At 30.2% G+C, this 24,237-nt stretch overlaps 3 protein-coding genes and 1 non-coding gene across 5 annotated transcripts; 2 read left to right on the forward strand and 2 right to left on the reverse strand.

Annotated features, from left to right (window-relative positions):
* Positions 1-5,655: 5,655 nt before the first annotated feature.
* On the reverse strand, positions 5,656-7,768 carry LOC107911804 (aquaporin NIP2-1). 2 transcript variants are annotated; one of them, XM_016839739.2, is made up of 5 exons: positions 7,570-7,768; positions 7,258-7,482; positions 6,324-6,518; positions 6,182-6,243; positions 5,656-6,082 (listed from the first exon to the last, which is right to left on the reverse strand). In XM_016839739.2, the coding sequence occupies exons 1-5, from the start codon at positions 7,663-7,665 to the stop codon at positions 5,854-5,856; spliced, it is 807 nt and encodes a 268-aa protein (XP_016695228.1). In that variant the 5' UTR covers positions 7,666-7,768; the 3' UTR covers positions 5,656-5,853. The 2 variants fall into 2 exon arrangements, with proteins under 2 accessions (XP_016695228.1, XP_016695229.1); XM_016839740.2 differs by having other exon boundaries at positions 5,656-6,095.
* Positions 7,769-16,557: 8,789 nt separating this feature from the next.
* On the forward strand, positions 16,558-18,414 carry LOC107911805 (amino acid transporter AVT1I). The gene is made up of 3 exons (XM_016839741.2): positions 16,558-16,867; positions 17,095-17,702; positions 17,794-18,414. The coding sequence occupies exons 1-3, from the start codon at positions 16,696-16,698 to the stop codon at positions 18,307-18,309; spliced, it is 1,296 nt and encodes a 431-aa protein (XP_016695230.1). The 5' UTR covers positions 16,558-16,695; the 3' UTR covers positions 18,310-18,414.
* A 297-nt stretch (positions 18,415-18,711) lies between these two features.
* Positions 18,712-19,855, forward strand: LOC107911807 (protein DMP9). Its single transcript, XM_016839743.2, has one exon. It carries the CDS (start codon positions 18,712-18,714, stop codon positions 19,366-19,368), a length of 657 nt encoding a protein of 218 aa, XP_016695232.1. The 3' UTR covers positions 19,369-19,855.
* LOC107911806 (uncharacterized) lies at positions 19,719-23,923 on the reverse strand. Its single transcript, XR_005920348.1, has 8 exons — positions 23,788-23,923; positions 23,040-23,469; positions 22,425-22,557; positions 21,941-21,992; positions 21,525-21,598; positions 21,312-21,439; positions 20,359-20,501; positions 19,719-20,258 (listed from the first exon to the last, which is right to left on the reverse strand). It is a non-coding gene; the product is annotated as an uncharacterized protein (transcript).
* Between the last annotated feature and the right edge of the window lie 314 nt (positions 23,924-24,237).

Below are 24,237 nucleotides of genomic sequence, written 5' to 3' on the forward strand. Positions count from 1 at the left end.
TTAAAAATAAAAAAATTCGAAAAAAATATATTGATTAATTAAAGTATTAATTAAAAAAATTAAAACAACATGAAATAAATAAAATATAAATGTGTTTAGAATAGAAATCAAACTTGAGACTCAAAGATGTATCAAAAAGTTAAGAAGTGCACCTTGTATCGATCTATTTTCCTAAATATACAAAAATTGACCCAAAACCCAATTTTTTTTAAATAGCATTTTTATCAAATTTGGCCATTAAATTATTTAGAAATGAAAAATATATCAAATAATATATATTTTTTGTATTTATACTAAAGAGATCTTAAAATTCTTTTTTACCCATAAATTTACATTTTATTTTATTTTAATTCTTTAACATATAATACTTTTAAAAAAAACTTTTCCATGGAGGTAAGATTTGTGATGAAATGTTCCCTTTTTTTTTTTCATAATATTAAAAGGAAAAACAAACATACAATAGGGAGTTTAGTAAACATTCAGTAGTAATAAATTTTTAATTTATACTTTTTATAATTTATAAAATTTTAAATTAATAATGATAAAATTACACTTTAGTATTTAAAATAATCAAAAATTAATTTAAATTTTTAAAATTATAAAGATATATAATATTAAAATAATAAAATTACATTTTACTATAATAAAAATATACAATTTAATTTTTATCAAAAAGTTTTTTTTTTGTGTGTGTAAAAGAAAGAAACACAGTGAAAGACAAAAACCACCATCACTTTCTTTGGTGTGTTTGATGCCAAACTAAACAGTGCTTGAATTTCTTCCCCATCCCCACACGCTATTTAGTGGAAGTACAAATCACAACTTAAAAAGGCTAAATCCCTTTTTAATCTTCTCACTATTTTTTCCATTTTCCCCGATTCGTAAACTCATTTTTTTCCTACTTTAAAACATACAACATTATTGTTTATTATTTATAAATGAGACATTGGTTATGGTAATAAAAATTGAGATCATCTCAACACATTATGCATAAATCTAATTTTTTTTTAAAAAAAATGGAATGGTTGAATTTTGAGAAAGGAGGATTATCTAATAGGTGTGCCACCATTAGCGAAGGTGCGGTTGGTATAGCAGCATCTACAACCAGATTCACACCTTTCATCAAAGTTTCGGGTATATTAATATATATTAAGAGTTAAATTGTATTTTATTTTATTTTATATATGTTAAATTAAAGTGTATATCAGTATTTTTTATTAAAAATTTCATATATTTTTACTGTTTAAAACTGACATAATTAAACAATAACACATGTCATGCCATGCGTATCGTATATTGACATACAATGATCAACTTTTAGCGGTAAAAATGGATCAAAATTTTAACTGAATGACCACTTTGGTCTTTAATCAAATATACAATGACTATTTTGTCTAATTTTTTAGTAGAAAGAATAAAATACAATCTAAACTCTGATATAAGAACCTTCGATTATATTTACTTGACCGGATTGTAATATTTTATGCTTTATTTCTATAATTTGTGCAGAGTCAGTTACATTTCTTGAAGCATATCTTCTTCTTCTTCTTTTGTGAACGAAAATTTATTTATTCATGAAACGATGCTTAGTATAGTTTCATTAATTTATCATTTATCAGATTTGACTTGATACTGGTTCATGAAAACTATAATTTAATGATAGTTTTATTAAGAAAATTGAAATATTTGCTACTACAAGTTTTAATAAATAAAACATATTATGAATCTCATGTGATGGCTTGATGGATAAAGTTGTTTATCGTCTCAGGTGTTACTTGCGTTGATTGTTTGAATTTTACCTTATTTATTATACTTTACCAAAAAAAAGCATATTACCTATACATTAAGTAGCCAATAATAATGAATGTAATTTATATATAATTTTGTTCCTTAGATCATTTTAAAATAAATGGTTTTAAAGATGATGTAAAACAAAACAAATATAATCAAAACTTTAGCTAAACTCAGGCTACATCCACTCCACTGTATGATTTTGCAGATTTGTCCTTTTAAGACTGTCTTCCATTACCATAATCACATGCATGAAAATCTCAGTCACTTTGCCACTATTATTGGATAATAATACTAATAATAAAATAAAAGAGGCCTACAAATTAGACTTGTCAATGGGCAATGGTTTGGCTAATGGTCTAATTTTATAGATACAAATATGATATATGCTACAAATTAACAATAAGTTATGCAAAAGCTTTAATTATGGACATAATTGGTTTGTCTATTAGTAAACTTTTTCAAACCTCATCTGCCAAATGGCAAATAGTGAAAAGCAAATCATGCTAAACATTAGCAAACGTAATTTAGTTATAATTAGTATCTGATACCAATGGTCATCCTATATTTTTTTTTATAGTTTTATTTTGATCATCAAACTTTAAAAAGTTTTAATTTCATCACTATTATTTTTAACATTTAAAATTTTAGTTATCTACAGATACTTAATGAGCCTTTATTTATTAGCCTAATAACAAATTTAACTCTTTAATGTTTACTCATTTTATCAACTTGATGTTAAATCTAAAAATTCAACAACATTAGCCTTCAATGTTTATAAAATTTGTCATTTAGTTATAACCTACAAAATTCAATAAATTAACTCTAAACATTTATAAAATTTATTAATTTACTTCTAATTTAAAAAAGATTGCTATGAGAATTGAATTTATTATTAGGGGAATAAAAAAAAAGTTTTTAGCGGCTTAGATTTACTCATTAACTGACTATTTTTATTAACTCCCTGGTTCCCATCTATTTAATTAAAATATATATGGAAAAAAAATCTCTTATTCCAATTTTTGGGGATTGATTACATCACCGGACGCTTGAACATTGCTCCCGTTGCAATACTGATTTTCTTCAAGTTGGCTGCTCATTGCACTAATCATAGTCGTTGCTCACCGACCACAGCCGTTGTTTGAAATCATTTTGTTGCTATTTGCTGTTACCTGCTGATAATATTAAGTTTTGGTCATTCAACATCTGCTGCTGCAACTTATGGTCACAGTTAGAACTGTTCGTGGGTCGGATAAAAAAATAATGTCTGTTTAAAAAAGGGCTGGACATCGGGTAAGGTATTTTTACTTGAGTCCGGTCCGAATTTACTAAAAAATAAAAAAAATTTCTTATGGTTTTCTCTCTATTTTGCTACCATTTTACTACTATGTTGCTACTATTTTATTTTTATTGTTTGGATATTGTATAAAACTTATTTTATTGTTAATTTTGTTACTATTTTAAAGACATTTGTTAATTTTGCTATTATTTTAAAGTCATTTACTTGTTAAGTTGCATCTATCTTAGTGTTATTCAAGTATACATATTTTTTAATTTTTTTTTAATTTGTTGGGAAATAATTATTTTGATGTTTTTAGTATTTTTTAAAATTATATAAAGATAATATAAAAATTAATATGGGCGGGCTGGGTCAGGCTCGGATTTTAATATTTTCTTCGGGTCGGGCTTAGACAAAATTTTAGGCTCATTTTTTGGGCAGGGCTCGGGCCTAGCAAATAGGCCTAAATTTTTAGTTGAGCCTGACCCGAACCCGACCTGACCCGACCCATGCACACATCTAGTCACCGCTCTATGCCTTTACAAATTGCCCTTAGAAGCTACAACTAATCACTTAAAATATTTGCACCATTACTTTAATCTTTTAATAATTAAAAAAATTATTAAATCGACAGATTTTATAAATGTTTGGGCAAAACTTATTCAACTTTTTAAGGATTAGAATCAAATGACAAATTTTATAAATATTGAAGGTTAAATTTGTTAAATTTTTAGATTTAAGATCAAATTGATAAAATAAATAAACACAAGAGGGCTAAATTTATTATTTGGCTACTAAACAAAGACCTGCCATTAAAAATTTAGCAGCAGGTGACTAAAATTATAAAATTTAAAATTAAGTGATTAAAATAGAACTTATCTAAAAGTTGGGTAATCAATTAGGTGATTTACCCTATATATATTATATTAGTAACTGTTTTATATATTTAAATGATCATAACTATTTCTGAATGGTATCATATATACATGTTAAATACAAAATTCTATTTATGTTAATAATAATTGTCTATTTTAATTATAGCTGGTTATTTTTTATATAAATTTTAATTAATAATTTAATTGTATTAGTTTCGATTATACACGTCGATGTTACTTCTATAATATGTGGAAGTTTTCTTATTTATTTATTTTGGTAGTCTACTAGTCTTAATTTTGGTATTTATTTTCTTTCACAAATGGTAATTCAATTATTTTTTATATGTCAATATTTTTATTAGTCCAACTGTTCTTCAAATGATTAAATTTATTTTTAAAAAAAGTTTAACCTATAAATTGATATTTAAATTATGTATTTTTTCATTTTAATATTTAAATATTTTTTTATCATAAATGGTATTCAAAAAATATATATTTTTTTTAAAATTGGTACTTTATAAGTTTAAACATTAGTTAAACTGTTAAATTTATGTTAAAAAATAATTAATTAAAAATCGTCATTGGTCAAAATTTTTTTTATTTTCTCTTTACATATCTCTTTACTTTATTACTGTTATAACTTTTTTTGAAATTTTAAAATTTTAAAAAATTAATTAATTGTTGGTATGATATTTATGTAGTAATTCGCGTGTATATTATGTTAATAAGGTTAGCAAATATTTAATTTTTCTATTTTAAAATAATTTGATAAATAATATAAATTTAAAGACTAAAAAAATTAAAAATTAAATGGATGGATAAAATATTTTTTGGTAAAATTGGAAAGTAAAAAAAGCTTTTTAACATATGGAGATAGCTTTATTAGTATGGATGAACAGCTTTACTAAAGACGAAACCATCAACACTATTTCCATTGAAGGCGTAAGACAACTGTTCCCCATTTGTGGACGGAAGTTACAAAGAAAACACCCAAAATACAGGTCAACAGACTTGACAATTATACAACCCTTAATGGTAGCACCCAATCCAACATAACTTGGACCATAACCTAGCCTGCACATATCTCCAATCATTTATAACCCTATCTTGTGAGTTAGGTCTTCATGAGCCCACGGCTCGTTTTATATTAAATTTAAACAATCTCTAGTAATTTCGTTTCCTGTTACTCTGGTATTAAATATAGTTGGATTATATTTACTTTTTTTGATATAATATTTAGAATTATTTATAATTTTTCTCAACTCATAAATGGAAGGATAACGTGCTCTTGCATTGACAATAATATCTATGCCAATCGAACTAACACTGTAATATAACATTGACGTGTAAAATAGGCAACTTTGATGAGCTTACACATGCATTCTATAGGGAAATGACATTAAGTTTGCTGACATGGCGTACATGTGGATTACCACGTAGATAACACACAAATATTTAGTAATTCTTTTTATTTTAAAATTATGAAAAATCATTTTTAATATAACTTTTTAATAGTTTTAACTATCTTAATTTTTACAATATTTATTTGAATTTATAAATTTTAAATTTTAATTAAATGTTGACATATGGTCCACGTGCCAATCTACGTGTATGCAATGTCAGTAAAGTTAAAAACCGTTAACTTTTCTATTCATTTTGGGATAATTTGACAAAATATTATAAGTTTAATAGTAAAAAGAGGCGAAAAAATAAATGAAAGACTAAAATTATTATTATTTTTTGTAAAGTTAGAGGGCGAAATAAGTAATTATTCATATGATAACAAATTTACAAAGTTTATATATGATCTAAGTTTGAGGGTAAAATGAAAAAAAGGGTAGTGAGGAATATTATTGGCTCTTGAGGATGAATGGATATGAATCAATACTGAATACACTCAAGTTTGCCTTATACCTCTCCATCTTGGTTATTCATTCGCCGAAGTTTGAAGGAGGACGAACGTGGAGAGATTGCATGGTGAGGCTTGTCTGTCATCCGGATGAGATTGTAAGACCACGCCCCCATCAATGTCCCCGTTGCTGGTCCTACCACGTACACCCATATTCCCTTGTACTCACCACTGGCTATTGCTGGCCCTATGCTCCTTGCTGGGTTCATTGATCCACCTGATATTGGTCTGTATTCCTACACTACTTGTTAGTATATAAACATCATATCAAGAATCAATCGATTTGAATTGAGTTAATTTCTAAGTTTGCAATATAATTAATATTACCCAGCCAAGATTGAAGTTATGCAAACAGCAGACCCAACAGCTATGCCTGCTAGCTCTCCTATCTGTCATTTATGGAATACATGTTTACATATGAAGACCGCAAAAACTATTTGAAGAATTTTTTTTAATGATTTGAGCTTACAGCTTTAGTATCAGTAGCCACAGCTGAGGTGATAAACATCATTGAAAAGGTAACAACTATTTCCATGATTAGAGCTTGCAAATCTGAGCCTGATGGTGATGTGGTGCCGGCATGTTTTATTGGATGCAATAATATACGGAGTGTGAATGATGCAGAGATTGCTCCTGTTAGTTGAGCTGCACCATAAAATGGGACCTGCAACCATTTTATACGTATCCATTTCATTTCTTTTTCAAATTAATTAAATCAATTTGAACATAATTAATAATGCATGTGCCAAACTATATAAACATTAATTCATAATATAATATGATATTAAGAAAAAAAAATGAAACAATAATTAAAGCTTTTGTTAAACACCCGTTTAGCATGAGTTTAAACTGTGTTACCCTGTCCCTCACCCTTAATATTGTATAAAAATATAATTTTAATTAGAGTATTGAATTAATAAAGTAACTGAATTAGAATAAATTTAAAGAATAAAAAAATAACATAAATTCAAGTAATTCCATTTCCATATTAATATGTAACAATAATATGGTTAGTTGGAAATTAAATTCTTAATGCAAATGGAAATAAATAAATGTTGGAAAAATATATATTTTATTTGACCATAAATTATTGCAGCATTTATCCATGTTATGTACCAATTGTGGCTAGAAGTGAAGGTTGAACTCAAAACCCCCAAAGTCGCACAAATGGTCCAAAATAATGAACCCTGGGCTCGACCCCACATAACTATCAGCCATGTGCCCATGTAACCACCTTTCTCAAATTACTCAGAAACCCCATCAACAAACAAACAAAATCAATATCGATGTATCAGATTCTTTACCTTTCAATTCATTTTTTATGTTCATAGTTTCCTAAGCAATAAACATGGCGATCTTCAGGGACTAAAATGGAAGAAATTAAAAAGAAAAGAAGAGAAAACCTGTTTCCATGGAAAATGTCTGACAGCTGCAAAAGCGAGGGTAACAGCAGGGTTCATACGTGCACCAGAAACATGACCAACTGCATAGATCATTACAGTCACAATAAGTCCACCTGCAACTGAAGCTCCTAACCTTGAGATTTTGTGTTCATCAACCGAACAAATGGCAGCTGATCCACATGTCACAAAAACCAGCAAGTAGGTTGCTATCGTCTCTGCAAACACCTACATGTTGCAGATAATGTTTTTGTTTATCACAAAACAATGTTTTATTTAAAACATGTTGCGTACAGCCTGTTTTGTTGTTTATACCTTTCTTGGAAAATCAGGAGGGTAGTGTTGTTGAAATGATGGCTGTTTCGGAGGTGTGGGATTTTGATCCATTGGGGAAACCTCAGTTGTAGCCATCGTTGAACGACTGACAGAAAGAAAGAAGCTCAGAAGTTGAAAGACAGGAACCAACTTAATTGCTCAAAGCTCTTTTATAATGTTTTCGGCCTACCCGGTACCCATGACATTTGGATATGTTACTAATTTGAATAATAAATAATAATTTCTTTTATGATGTATGAATGATTAAGTCAATATATGTCAATCATAATTGGGTTTCGAATAGGACCCAAGAGAAACGCTTGTGGATACTCATTGATCCATTGCCTGCATTTGGGCCTACTATATCATTGACTATTGAATATTTGAAAGCAATTCTTTCAATAAAAATAAATAAAGGGTAGGCTTATTCAAAGATAGTGTGCTTAGAATATTAAGTTGAAGATAAATTTAATATGCATTGGAACTTTAATGTTTATTAGAAGTAGAGTTTTATACAATGTATACTTCTTATGACTATAAATATGGACTTTGGAGAAGCATTATAAACATCTCATTCATCAATAAAAATCTATAGCTTTCTTTTGCTCTCCTATTTCTTGATCTTTTACTTTCTTCGTTATTTATTTCGTAACCTGTTATCAGCACGATACTTGATTTTTTTTCACTATTTTTCTAATCCCACCCATATACCCGATCTTTTTCTTTTCACTGTTCTATAAACACCCTGTAAATTTTTCTAAATAATTTAGAAATGAAAAAAAAAAACCTCCCTCTTCAGTCGAATCCAGGTGACATGTCATCCACGTGACAATCTGCGTGTATGCAATATTAGGAAAGTTAAAAAATGTTAACTTTTTCATTCATTTTGGAGTGATTTGACCCAAGATACAAGTTTAAGAACGTAAAATTAAATGGAGGGCTAAAATTACGTTTTTTTGTAAAGTTGAAACTTGAAGGGCTAAATAAGTCATTATGCCTTTTACTATTAATAAATGTTATTATGAAAATAAAGTTATTTTAGCGCTTGTAATAGTGCTCGTGATAATAGCTAGGATGACGACGATGATGTTAACGATCCTCAAGTATATTTTACTATGATTTATTTTATTATAGCATGTTTATCATAATTGGAGACTAATCATGAAAAACACATGACCAAATAGATTTTGAATTGAAATTCATGTATGTTTGGTATAGTGGTCATGAAAAAAAAATAGGTCAGGTTTTTATATTTGAGATGTGAACTTTATCCATGGAAATGTTTAATTGTAAAATATCTACTTGAATTGAAGAATAATTAAAATTATATATAACCAAGAAGATATGATAATTTTATGATTGGATGCGCTTGAAGTTGTAAGGCCTCTATTTAAAGCTCATATGATCAAATGCACTTGAAGTTGCACAACTTTAAAACTATGAGCATAACTCTACAATGTTCAGGATAAGTTCTCAATTAATATTATGTGAGAATATTGTTAGAGATTTTTATTTTAACTTCTCATGCTTCAAATATGTTCCTGTAGTAACAATATCATGAAAAATCAATGTCACATTTAGTTGTGATTGAACAAAATAACGAGCTATTAATGTTATCAATGTGGTATGAAAGGTCATTGGTTGTATACTTGTTGTACGCCTAAACATTTAGTTAAACTCTATCAAGTTTCTATCAAACAGAAGCGAGACAATGTGAAAATGAATAATAAGAATGATGTTGAATTAGATTTGGCATACCATATTGATGATCATGACGAACCTAAATTGTAAAGGGATATTAATGTTGTCTTTATGATGCTATCATTTTAAATGTTAGCACGTCAATTTTTAGGATTTCTATAATCTATATCGAGGAACCTGTTGATGCAATTTATTTGCTATTCATTACTAAACTTAAGTATATGATTTTATTTTGATATTTATATGTAATCTTAATGGTCATATTCCTTAGGATTGTATGTATTTTGTTAAAGATGAAATTTCTAAATGTATAAATTGCATCCTTTTAGTGAATTGTGACACCCATATATCTTTTTAGTAATAATTACTTTTGGCCACTAGCAGTGGAACATAGAGATAAATAAGAGAGTAATAAGAGTTCTCAATATAACCTTTTAAAGAAGAGAGACAATTTATGAAAAGTTGTTGATTTTGTACCTGTCATACATATGAATATCTTATTATTCAATTAGTATTCCTTAAATGGAAGGAAATATCTCCCGTAGACAATACAACAGTGTATACTATCCTTAGGGATAAAAAAGAAGAAGCTTTTTTCTTGTTTGGTAATGAAACAAACCAATCTTTGGTGGTGTATAATTAATTTAAGGCTCCAGAAGAGCTAATATATTGTACCTTTTGTTTAATGTGGTGATGAAACATATTATTCTTTCATAAGTATAGATTTAATTCAAAGATCTAGAAGAGTTAATACATTGTTATTTGAAGGAACAAAGTGATAATTAACACATTATGTTCTAGTCAATCTCAAAGAAACTATATTTTAAAAGGATATATGTTGTAACATATATCATATTGAGGCTATGGATGATAAGAGTACGTGGAAGAAAGAGATCTTAATAATCCTAGTGACACAAACACATGTTCAAATTCAAATTTAGATGATGATGATGAACTTGGTCAATGGCCAACAAATGATGATAAGGAATAATAGAGTATATGTTAAATGTTAAAAAGGAAATTAGATAAAATTACATATGATATTTATTTTTATTCTTATTTTATTAGTAATCGTATTATCAACTACTTTCTTGGACTAACATATTACATGTGATGATTTGATTTTAATTTTTGTTTTTCATTTATATATTCTTATATCATACTGATAATTTTATAAAATATTTAAATGAAGTGTTATGTAAAAGTAAAGTGCTTAATGAAAGTAAGTTGAAATCAAAAGTGTAAAGTAGTGTGAATATGTGATATGTTTGTGCTATGTGAATTTATGGAATGAAAGTATAGTGTATGTGTTTATATGATTCAAAGGATTGTGCAACGTGACAATTGTGTGTGATAGCAAGCTAATTTTATGTATTTAATGTACCTACTTTTTGTCAATTTTTTAATAGAATGCTACTAAGCTTGTGATTTATTACTTAAATTTTATCAAGAACGCAATTGGAGTGTCAAAATTCAAAAACAAGCAAAATCGGGCTAAATTGGAACAAAAAGCAAGTTGTGGGGTAGAATTAAAAATTACAAAATTATTTTTGGGCTGATAAAAAATATTAGACTTTTGACCTTAACAAATTCTATATTTAGAAAATATGATATTATGGTGAGTTGTTAAGCATGATTCTAAGAGTAAATAATGTGAAATTGGTTCTTTGAGATGCGCATATAAAGGCTTATGAATGTGGCATGATAACACACACTTGAATTTAAAAAGACAATTAGCATATTCTTGAGTCAAGCATTCTGCCATTCCTTTCCACTTTTTATACTTTGGTGCAATTGACTTTTTAGTCCTTTCCCTTCTTCACCTATAATTTTTTTTAAAAATCCACTCTTATAATCCAATCAAGTATGATTAATTTCATGCTCAACTAATCTCCGTTTAGCTTTAGATCGGTTATCACTTCAATTGAGAATCGTGAGAAATGAACTCGTGCGAAAACCTTACAACACGATATTCATTATCTCTCCAAAATATGGGATAGTTACAATTGTCCTTTAAAGTTAATTCAATTTCAACTCAAAAAGCGCATATTGGATTGGAGTTATTTGACATACAATTGGAAAAACGAGTCCGTCATCTACCACATTTAGATTCTCGCAGACAAATTGGCGTGTCTAGGTGGGAAAATGCCAATTGGATTTTGTTAAGGGAGATAGTGATCGGATTTAAATTACCCACATCACTCAACAATCTCCAAGGACAAGTTTTGATATATAAATTTTGGACTTTAGAATGGCATGTACTTAAGTTTAAATATGGTATATGTATGTGAGTACTAGTGGGAATACTTGATAAATTTTTTAATATTATGTTAGCTCAGTGACTTGGTTAATTTAGGGTCATTTTGGATGGGTGGTGCGCTTACTTGCGGTTAATGTACAAACAGTGGTGGTGGTGAGATTAGATATTATAACAATACTGTAGCGTGAGACAAAAAGAAAGCTAAACGCACCGCACTAGAAGTAAATGGCCATCCAAGTGGTCCCTTGGTAACTCAGTGACTAAATGTTACATTCTATCAGCCAAGCATTTCTAAGGAATTAAAATTATTTGGAATTACAAGAAAGTATAATTACTACTGAGTAATTACACTTTCATCTAATTACTTTGTGTTATCTAAACAGATTTTTAATTTAAATATATATAATAACAAAATGCATAATCTAATAGCTGAATATTGCAATTATTCATAGGATCATATATGCAGGACCCAACATATATCTTTAAAAAATATTCAGGCAAATTCTAAGCCAAGGATAATATTTAGCTTTAACTGTTAATTTGCCGAAAAAGGAAATGAGCGATAAACTAGATCTGTATCTTTAAATAAAATGATGAATTTGAATTTATATTATTACATTGCTCTTAGAAATTAACCCAATGTAATAAATATTATTATAATAACATTTTTGTCAGTTCTATATTTTAATATAAATTTTTTAAATAAAACAATTTAAAAATATTTAAAATAAACAAATATATATAAGTATCAAACTGAAAATATAATTACTTACTCCTATATTTATGATTTAATTAATAATAAATTTTATACAAATAATTGAATGTTAGATATAGTGTATATTAATATAAAAAGTTGGTGGAGCATACTCTGGCAACGGAAATTTGAGTGCCTCGTAAACAAGAGTATATAATAGAGTAAATTATTAAAATAGTCACTTTTGTTTGTCTCAATTTATATTTTAATAATGTATGTTTAAAATGTTATGTTATTATTTTGTTATGAAATGATTACTCTGTTGTTAAAATTTATTATCTCCCAAACAACAGTTCGACGTGACAGTTAAAATGAGTTTTAAATGTCAACATGAATTCTAGCTGATGAGAAAAGTTAATTTCTTTTAATGGAAATAGAATACAAAATTTTACCCTAAAATCTAATTTTCTCTAGTTTAAAAAGAAGCAACTGTTGGGATTTTTTGTTATCATCAAAAAAGAGAAGAGAAGAAGAAGAAGAAATTGACGCACCAACCTCTATACCTGCATACTATTGTGATTGCCCACAATACACAAATAAACAAAGATGAATCATGTTCTTTTTGTCTATCACATATACAGAAAAACATGAAAAGATGAACCACCTTTTTACAAAAAAAAAACCATAATATTTGAACTCAAAACCCAGGTAAAGAACAAAAAAACCCACTACTTATTGTAATCTATGTCTAGACCCTCTATTGAATTGATATTTTATTCTTCCATTTTAAATAAAAAAGTCAACCGATTGATGGAACACTCAATTTGATTTCTACTGTTTCGATTCAACAAAGATGACTATGAAAATAGATGGTTTTTTAGTCAAAATGGAAACGAAAACTAAAAGAAAAATGAGATTAAGGATTGATCTAATGCATTGGTTTTGATTATTCCGGGAAACCAAATAACATTTTCCTTTAATTAATTTAGAAAATCTAATTAATTAAATTTATTTAATTAAAAATTAATTATTTTACTTGGTTGGACATCTATGTTGGCATTTAAAATCCATTTTACCTGTCACGTCAGATTGTTGTTTGGGAGGTAAAAGATCTTAACGGCAGAGTGACCATTTCGTAACAAAATGATAATGTAAATGACTAAAACGTAATATTTCAAATATGAACGACTAAAATGTAAGTTAAGGCAAATAAAAGTGATTATTTTTATAATTTACCCTATTAAATATTAGATGGGAAGTGAAATCTGGTTTTGATTAATTAATGAGTAGATTATCTCTCCAAAATTATATAGATTCTCATTTTCTGACACTTCAATATATATAACATCTGCATTTATTTCTTGGTGAACGTGGCAAATTAAGATTTTCAACTGTGTTGGAGACCCCAATAATCTCTTCTAAAAAAAAAGAAATTAATTTCAGTTTAGATAGTATATTTTAGATCTATTTCAAAAAAAAATAAAAATAAAAGTAATGTATTATTAATAATTTTATGATTTTTCAAAAAATAATGGCAATTTAAAATTAGATAATTTAAAAAAATTATGAATTTTAAGAATTTTTTAGAAATTTCTGGCTTTTTTAGAATTATGATTAAGAAAAAATTTTAAAATTTTAAAATGATACTTTAACTATTATTATATTTATTTCTTATTTATATATTTTAATATTTATATTTTAAAAATATATATTAAAAAAGAAAGGAAAAACTAACACGAGTGGGAAGAGCAAGGGAAAAGAAAAGAGAAAATTTTTATTTTAGTTTTTGGAGTGTGCATGAAAACCCTAAATCGACGTGTCAGTTGTCAAATTGGGTTTAAGATACTAGCATGTTTGATTTTGATAGAATAAATAAATCATTGTCACCCCCAAATTGTATTTAAAAGTTTTTTCGTCTCCATCGCCCTTAATTAATACTTAGATTTAAATTCTTCAATGAGTCTTAATTTAATATTTCTATTTATTAATAAAATAAAGTTTATTATTGAGGTAACTTTCTCAACCTTTATTTACTTAAGTTACGACTTTTGATATTTTCCTCAATGAATAGATAATTCATCTAATTATTGATGAATCTCTATTGATGCTCTATTACATTGTCTTTTATGAGATGCTTCATAGACCTTACATATTGGAATCTTAGCCATCATGCTTATTTGAGATCCACATGCATTATTTTAGTAATTAATTTTTTTTATTTTTGAAAAAAGCTTTATTTTTAATTATATATAAAAACTTGGATATCGAGTATATAAATTGTATTAAAGAATCAAGTGACATGAAACTTTGATGTTTAAGGGTATTTATCATCCAAAGTATGATTTGGGTTTGAGTTGCACTAGTTATATTAGTCGATTAAATTGAAATAATGTAGCAATTTTAATGGTTTTTAGGTTACTTTCTCTCTACGGATAGTTGTAGTGCTATACAGATGGCGTTAACGAAGCCAACCCTTTCAAAATTTATCCCCATGCCACTAGCTGTTCAAAATGAAAGACAAAACTAACGAGTCATGTTAGGGTGAAAGAAAAAAGTACATGATTTTTTTAAAATTAAAAATATAAAAGACTAATAAAATACTAAAATCTCAACAGACAAAACATCAAATATTTTACCACTTCACCTATAAATTTATTTTCTTTTTCGGATGGAACTGTCTTCTCAAATCGGGGTCTAGTTTTTTACTTTAAAAACAAATTCAGAGGGTAAACAAAAACATGGGGTGAGTCACACGTACATCCAAGTTGATCGGATGTCCACAGTTCCATTTCCATTTCCATTTCCATTAAAGACCACATGTGAGTGAAAGGGACATTCCCCTGGCTGGGTGGATGGTTGAAATTATTGCAGAAGATGTGTTGAAAGAGTGGTGCCACTCTCATTCTCATACCACAAAATAACAAATCACAAACTGTTTCTTTTTCTTCCCAAATTCATCAGTAGCATAACCAAATTTGAACACATTCTTTACCTCAAAAATTCATCCACCCCTCTGCCTAATTTTCATCTCACTCTGTTATCCCCTAATTTAGTGGAGGTGAGGCAAGTGGGGACAGTACCAGGATAAGCTCCAGCAATACCAAACGCCACCAACAATTAATATTACAATTTTGACTCAAAAGCAAAAAACAATAAACAGGTTAAGATTTATTAGATTATGAACCAATTTTGATGGAACCAAATTATGTAAAAGAAAATATTTACTAAAAATTTATATAAGAATATCTTCAAATGATGAAAACCATGCTTTTTCTTGTCAATCTTCGGGCTAATTTTATATAAAAGAATATATTGAAAATGAGAAAGATACTCTATACACAGCCTATTTTGCTTTATAAAAATGATGATTTTTAATAATTGACATTTAATCGTCAAATAAATCATGAATTTAAATAATAATATAGATATAATACAAATTATTAATTTATTAAAATTTATAAAAAAAATATAACATAACTTAAAATCTATCAAATTTTAGAGTTCTTTTTAGTAACATTAAAGGCCTCGTAGATTTATTAATAGAATTTTAATTTAATTGACATCACCATTATTATCTGTATATAAAAAATAAGAGTTTGAACATCTTGAACATATTTATTTTTATATTTAAGAATTGAGGATAAATTCGAGCAGTTTTAAATTTTGTATTTTAAAATAAAATTATGGAAAATACTTGATAGATTTATACAATAAATAATGATGATGGTAGTAAGAATAATTAAAATCGTGGAGGGATGAAGTAGTCTTACGTGTCTCATCATGTGACGGCCGCGGTAAAGGACACTAGGAGGGAGACAAATTTGACACACGTGTTCCATATTGTATGTAATTTATATTTTAATGATCCATTTTATAAAATTTCTGTTTAAACAATAATTATATTTGAAGTTAAAAATTATTATTATATAATAAATGCCAGAAAAAGGTTTTTAAACATTTATGGCAGTAAAAAGATAAGGATGAACGACAAAGAACTGTCGCCATGTTTTCTTCGATATTTTTATATATAGTCTAAAATTATCTATAAATAAGAGAATGATATATTTTATTACACTCCTACTCACGTTTTACTATATTAAAAATAGTGCGCATGAGAAAAGAGTAAGAAAAAACAAAGTCACAAAACATTGGACGGTGTGTATTACAAGTTCACCATAATATGTTGTTTGTCCGATTATAATTTTTAACCTTTGTTATTATCAATATTTATTACAACAAAAACAAAGTAATTTTTGAATATTCTTTCCTGACAAGGACGAGTCTAGCTCAACTTAATTAGTAGACGCCGATTTTTTTTAAAAGCAAAAAGGATAAAAAAGAAGATTAAAACCCTATTTACATTATTTAAAAGAAGTGTCAAACAAGCAGCCGTCCTTTATTATTGTTCTTTTACTTGTTTCAAGCAGTAGCATTGAGCTTTATCTCTGTTTCTTCACTCAAGAAGGCGGCGATGACACATGAGGAAGTATCCTTGACGGTACCTCTTCTTGAGGATGATCGTAAGGATGTGTTAGGAAGCAAAATAGAGGAATTAGACCCAAATTCTGCTCATCACACCGACACCAGTGCCAGCACTGTCAATGTTTTCAGAACCTGTTTCAATGGACTTAATGCTCTTTCAGGTTCACTTTACTTCCTTCCCCTGCTCCTGTTTCCCACTACCCTTTCTTATTTATTTATCTGCTTAATGGTTAGGAATTCCACCCATCTATCTGATTTAAGGAACAACCATAGTACTATAGCAGTTGGCAACAAGTGTTTGATACTTTTTTTTTTCTTTGAACATTTTCATTTCGTTTATTTATTTATATCTCAAGAACCCTTTGTTGTTGTTTTCAACTATATGCAGGAGTAGGGATATTATCAATTCCATATGCACTGGCATCAGGGGGATGGCTGAGCTTGGTTCTTCTTTTCGCCATTGCCACTGCTGCATTCTACGCAGGCTTGTTAATTCAAAGATGTATGGATGCAGATCCAACAATCAGAACTTATCCAGACATGGGGGAGCGAGCATTTGGGAACAAAGGGAGAGTGATAGCATCAGTTGTTATGTATATCGAGCTCTACTTGGTGGCGACTGGATTTTTGATTCTTGAAGGAGATAACTTGCAGAATTTGTTACCCGATGTGGAGTTTGAAGTTGCAGGAGTAACAGTGGGAGGCCAAAAAGGGTTTATTATAATTGTAGCTCTCATAATATTGCCTACTGTTTGGTTGGATAACTTGAGCCTTCTTTCTTATGTCTCAGCAAGTGGGGTTTTGGCTTCTGCAGTCATCTTGGGTTCAGTCATCTGGACGGGTGCATTTGAAGGTATTGGGTTTCAACACAAGGGAACACTCATAAACTGGGGTGGAATCCCCACTGCTGTCAGCTTATATGCCTTCTGTTATTGCTCTCATCCAGTCTTCCCTACCCTTTACACTTCAATGAAAAAAAGGCATCAATTCTCTAATGTGAGTATCATCATCCTCAGCCTCACATTTCCAAATTTGTTTTTCCAATAAACAGGGTTCTGATGTAAGGAACTTGTCTGTTTTTTTTTAGGTCCTGGTTGTATGCTTTGTCTTGTGTACCATCTGTTACACATCAATGGCGATTTTCGGCTACTTAATGTTTGGGTCAGATGTTCAATCACAGATAACTTTGAACCTTCCAACAGACAAGCTCAGCGCAAGAGTTGCAATATACACCACCTTGGTCAATCCCATATCCAAATACGCATTGATGGTTACACCAATTGTGAATGCCACTAAAGCCTGGATTCGATATCCCTGCGACAAGCGAGTCGTCAACCTCTTTGTGGGCACCACCCTGGTGATCAGCACGCTTTTGGTGGCTCTGGCAGTTCCATTTTTCGGTTCCCTCATGTCACTAGTTGGAGCATTTTTAAGTATCACAGCTTCAGTCATGCTACCATGCGTCTTCTACTTGAAGATATCAGGAACTTACCAGATATTCAACGGCGAATTCTTTGCTGTAAGCCTAATCATTTTGATGAGTGTTGCAGTGGCTATATTTGGTACTTATACATCTGTATTAGACATGATAGGCAAATTATAAACACCAATGCATTGGTGAGTTTTGTCTTATTTTGTTACAATATAACAAATTCTAGTGTAATTTTAGAGGGTTCCTTACCAAATTCAGATCAAGCTTTCCTTTTTATCATAATTGTGAAATCTGTTATTTTTCTACTCCTTCCGCCACTATTGTTAGTTGTAGGTATACACTAACTTATTGTTTGAAGGGAAGTGTTAACCGGCCCACGGTAGTTGCACCCCTTAGGCGAGTTTTTTTAACCTGGACCACGGCCTATAACTGCAAAATTGGATTTCTTTCACATTAACACCAAGAATGGCTCAATTCATATCAACGGTTAGTAACTACCTTCTATTGTTTTAAATATCCCCCCAAACCTTTATTTCTTTACAATCAAGCAGTTATTGTAATCTGAAAAACAAAATGGAGCAAACCCACCATGGAATTGGCATCAAAGTTTACACTACTGCAACACCACCCCCAGAGGAGGACCCTACACCACTCTCTTCCCTCCCTCGACTGCCACCAGAAGCCGGCCGCAAACGGAAAGTGGTAGCCAAAGGAGTTCAAAAAACCATTTCCAAAACTTCCATGCTTGTTAACTTCCTACCAACAGGCACCCTTTTAACTTTCGAAATGGTTCTTCCTTCTGTTTATCGCCATGGTGACTGTTCCCATGTTACCACCATCATGATATACTCCCTCTTATGCCTTTGCGCACTCTCTTGCTTCTTCTTCCATTTCACCGATAGTTTCCGAGGCCCCGATGGGACTGTTTACTACGGTTTCGTCACCCCCAACGGACTTGCTCTTTTCAAACCTGGTCTTGAAGTTGAATCCCCGAAAGATGACAAGTACAAGGTTGGACTTACTGATTTCGTTCATGCCGTGATGTCGGTGTTGGTGTTTGTGGCCATTGCTTTCTCGGATCATAGAGTTACCAACTGTGTTTTCCCAGGACATGAGAAGGAAATGGACCAAGTTATGGAGGGTTTTCCGCTTATGGTGGGGATTATTTGCAGTGGCTTGTTTCTTGTGTTTCCAAAGACTAGATTCGGCGTTGGTTGCATGGCTGCTTGAAATTAGCCTCATGGTTGTCCATTTAGCGTCTTAGTATAGAAAAATGCTTAATTTGATATGAAATTTTAGGAATAAATTTCTTCAACAATTCATGGCTTCTGCCTGCAGAAGATTGTACCATTGTTGCTTAATATCTATATTTTTTTCTTTTGTGGTTTCATAGAAGTGTGTTTGGATTTATGCAAATTTGAATATGAAAAGATAACTTCCCAAGAATCTTTTGACAAATCCACGCAGATCCAAGCTCCATACATCTGAATCCGAGTAACAAAAATACATACATCCAGTTCAATGCTGTTTTCCAGACTTACTCTTCAGTCTCAACCTTCAGCAAAAAGAAACTGAAGAGATATAGCAAATCATATATATTTCTTTTAGTTGCAACAGATCTAGAGGACAGGGATATTGCATCAGACATCACAAACGTTCATAGATAAAAATAGGAGATTAACCCACAAAATCGTCCAAAAAATACGAGTTGCAGAGATATGAATATATCTAAATCATAGGCTTGCAAAGGATACATTTTTCTATAATTGTAACTCGGAGGGTGCAAGCTCTATCTATGTAATAGAGAATTGAAGTCTTCTTTATCGATCAAACTGCAAAATACGAGTAACTCGATAAGAGCCCTGCAAAACCCTTTGATAGGCAACCTTCAATTGCACATGGAGGCTTCGAACAACACACAGGACTACTGTGTTTAGCAACTTCCATGCAATCATCAGATGCATCAGGGGTAACCAATCTGTGAGCAATCAACCTACTTCTCTTAGAATTCAATGAGCAATTCAGGTCTGGTGTGTCCGACAAGTGCAAATCCGAGGACTCCATTTCGTCATCATGACATTCGAGCAATTTCCTCTTCATCCCAGGAAATACTCTTAATCCTGCCACGTGATATTATTATAATAAAATCAGTTATCTATTGCAATCCGCATAAGCAGCTAACTTACATAAATGTAATGTGACAACTAATATACAACATACCAGGCAAAGTGTCCTCATATGCACACAACTGGGGCTCCAAATCAACACAGCAACAGAAAACATTTGAATCTTTGTTGGATCCTGAAATTCTGCAATGGGGTAGAAGGGGTTTGAGGCATCTAGGTATAGTGTGCATAAAATAGCATTATTTTATTAGAAAATTTCGGAAGATCGGGATAGTGAATAACCAAATGATACAAGGTATGATTACCAGTAAATAAAAAAAATGAATGAGAGTGAGTGAGTGATCACATAAGAGTTAGTAAAATACAAAAATTAAAATATTATAAGTAGAAGGATGATATGACAAACACTAAAACCTACATTGCTCGAGTAAAGAGAGTGCTAGATATAAATATTGTGTAATATGTAGTCAATTATTTTAAATGTTTTTTTTATATTTGAAGAACTGTACCATGTAAATACAACATAAAAAAAAAAAAAAAAAAAAAAAAAAAAAAAAAAAAAAAAAAAAAAAAAAAAAAAAAAAAAAAAAAAAAAAAAAAAAAAAAAAAAAAAAAAAAAAAAAAAAAAAAAAAAAAAAATAAAACTAATATCTCGAGTAAAAGAGATGCTAGATAGTGATATTCCATAATGTCAAAAAATAACATATCAACCAAAATGAAAAATTGGAGCAATATAGCTTTCAGCTTGAACTAATACGCAATAACAGAACAAGTGTATGGCCCGAGAGACACTATCAACCATTTTCACATGCTTGGCATGCACTAACAATAGAAACTGGAGAAGCAGACAAGTCACTCCCTATATGATAAAACAAATGTTGGACCTATCATGGTAATAATAATCATTTATAACCAAAATCAAGATTCTAATGACATTTTCGTCCAAAAGTTAAAGTGGTCTACATTGGGACAGCAACCAGTAGTTTCGCAAGATGTCTCCAAGACAAGCATAAAGTGTTAGTCTCTTGGTATTAGTCATGTTCATACCTCAACAAAGTTGCACCATTTGTCAAGTAGTCGAAATCTGCAGCCAACACTAATCTCCATGCAGCAACCGCCTGCTTATAGCTATTGATCACACCAAAAGAAAGAGAATTAAATACGACAAAGAATTCCTGTAATAACTAGTACTTCGATGTTATTCCAAGGATAAATCAGTACAAGCATTTGCATTTAACGAATTAGCATGAGATAACTTACTAATATTCTTTGACCATTTTCTCGGAACATGAAGAAAACAAAATCATAGAGCATGAGAATTCAGAAAAGTCCACCTACAGACAAGCATAAATGTTAGTATCGAACCAAGACTGTAATAACTAGAACTTGATGTATTCAAGGATAAATCATAAACATTGCATTAACGAATTACATGAGATAACTACTAATATTCTTTGACATTTCTCGAACATGAAGAAAACAAAATCATAGAACATGAGAATTCAGAAAATCACCTACAGAAACAACAGCAAGCCCAAATTTAGTATGGAAAACATGATACCAGAAAATAAAACCAGTGTACCGACAATGAAGACTTTCAAAGATACTCGATACTGAAGTCTAAAATTACTAGTTAAATCAGTCCCTCAAAGAAATTCAATGAAAAGGAATCTCACCGTCAAGTCTAGTTGTAACATGAGCTTGTGAAGTTCATCAAAGATGGCAGTCCTGTCAAGGGAAACATAACCAATAAGCAATCACTAGTGTATAACCAATTACACGATCAAATAACCAATAAACAAGATTGGCTATAGAATCTTGTTCAGAGGTTTGATAATGTCTTGGGGAATAATATATTTCTTTTTCACTCATCGCATAATCATAAATGACACAGTAACAATCTACACACATGTAGGATTTATATCATGGTCAAGGAGGCAATAAGCAAATCAGAATCAAGCTAGAATCTTCAAAATTCAAGCCTAAGATGGGATTGGCAGATCTGAAAACTGCGAAGAATGGCAATTAGTTCACATGGCATCTCGTAAATATGATTCTTTGATTTCAAGACTCATCAACCAATTGTCTAATCTTCCTGAGGGAAAGCCAAACTCCATATACTTCTATCTACAGATTATAGACATGTTCACTACCAATTACCTTGTGTGCATCCTTGACTCCACCATCTTTAAGAGCTGATTCAATCTGTCCCTCGAGTACTTAGCTCTTTGTGATTCCTCATCTTGTCGGTAACCTTCTTCGCCACAAACATAAGTATCTCCTCTTCTAAGTTCTGCAAGACAGCTTAAAAGTTAACTAAATAACATCAACAGCCCTCTGAAAAATTGTTTTTTAAGTAACATCTCGATCACAGCACAGAAACTTCTGAGAAGTTGAAATTCTAAAACTTCAAGCATATCAGTAAAAGACCAAAAACTTTAAACATTTTAACTAACTCTTTGACCAAATCAAATTACATTTCTTGCATTAAATTTTGGGGGTAACTTAATTAGATTAATTTTTCTATAATTAAACTTCAGATGGACCAAAAATTGAATTAAAAAAAAAACTTCAATTCTTTCCTACCAAAATTATCAGACAATAAAAGTAACCCAAATAAACCCTTATCCAATTTCCAATCTATTTTCACCCAAAGATTCACATGTAAAAGAGCCAACCTTTCCGTAATAAATCAACGGAAACAATTATTTTATCTCTAACCAAATTGAAAGAATAAAGAAGTAAAATTTTATAACAAATTGAAAGAAAAAATACCACAAAATTGCCGGTAAATTTCAAAGATATCAAAGCGATTCGGACCCAAAGAGTCCATCGGATTCTCAGCTGTTTCAGGAGCTCGGACGAGTTGGGGAATTTATTTGGGAGGGTGAATTTCAAAGGAAACACACAGAAGTAATAAAAATTGGAACTTGGTCTTGACGGTGTCGTTTAAAAGTTGTAGTCTCCTCTCTTCCTCTGTATTTTACAAAAATCAGGTTTCCTTTGGATTTTGTTTTCAGGAAGAGAAAGAAAGGAAACGAAAACGAAAATACTGGTTTTTCGGTGAAATTAACAGGAGGAATGAACCGGATCCCTTCCGGTTCAGGTGCACCGGGTGTTGGTAATGCTTGTGACGCAGCGATATTCTGTATCTTTAGCCCCTTTTATTACCGATATCCTGGTTTTTTTTTTTCACTCGACCCATCTGAAAAATGAAAAGATTTAAATAAAAATATAAGTTAAAAAATAAGTTTCGTAAAAGCAAAGTTTTTTTAACCTAAACTCGATCTAGCCTAAATATGTGAGAAATTCCTTTTTTTTTATTTTCTTATCTTTTTACTACTTAATCTTATCTATTTCTCTTAAATTGATACTTATAATTTTTTTTATCTTAAATTAGTACCTGAATTTTTTTTAGTCTACTGAATCTAACTGTGTAAAGAGTTTAGGACCCATGACAGAATAATATTGAGACATGTGATATAAATGAAGTCACAATGATGTCATAATTAAAAAAAATTACTTTTTGACTTTTCTCCTCCCCCAATTTTGTTGACGGTTTTTTTCCTTCTTTCCTTCTTTTTCTTTTTTCTACGCTGGCCACACTGTCTTCTTTCAACAGATCAAAAGCATCCCCCATTTTAATCTAGCAATCTAATCCCTAGCTTGAATGACAAACATGAAAAAATGCTTCTTAACTTTATCCCTTTTCTGCAAACACGACCATCTTCCTTTCAGTCTCATGAATGCTTTTTTACCCATTCTTTCAATCTCTCTGATCTTCTCATTGAATGCGTGTTGAGTCCAACTTAGATTTTGATGAGCGTAAGGGACTGAAACCCAATCCATTAATGGATACCCTTTACTTCCGACTACCCAAACACCTTTTACTTGGCCTTTAACGGCGGCTTGATGAAACACCGATTTCTTGAAGATTCGTTCGTCAGACATTGAATCAAGCCAACCAATTGAA

This window comes from Gossypium hirsutum, chromosome D11, assembly GCF_007990345.1.
Source record: "Gossypium hirsutum isolate 1008001.06 chromosome D11, Gossypium_hirsutum_v2.1, whole genome shotgun sequence".
Classification (NCBI taxonomy): domain Eukaryota; kingdom Viridiplantae; phylum Streptophyta; class Magnoliopsida; order Malvales; family Malvaceae; genus Gossypium; species Gossypium hirsutum.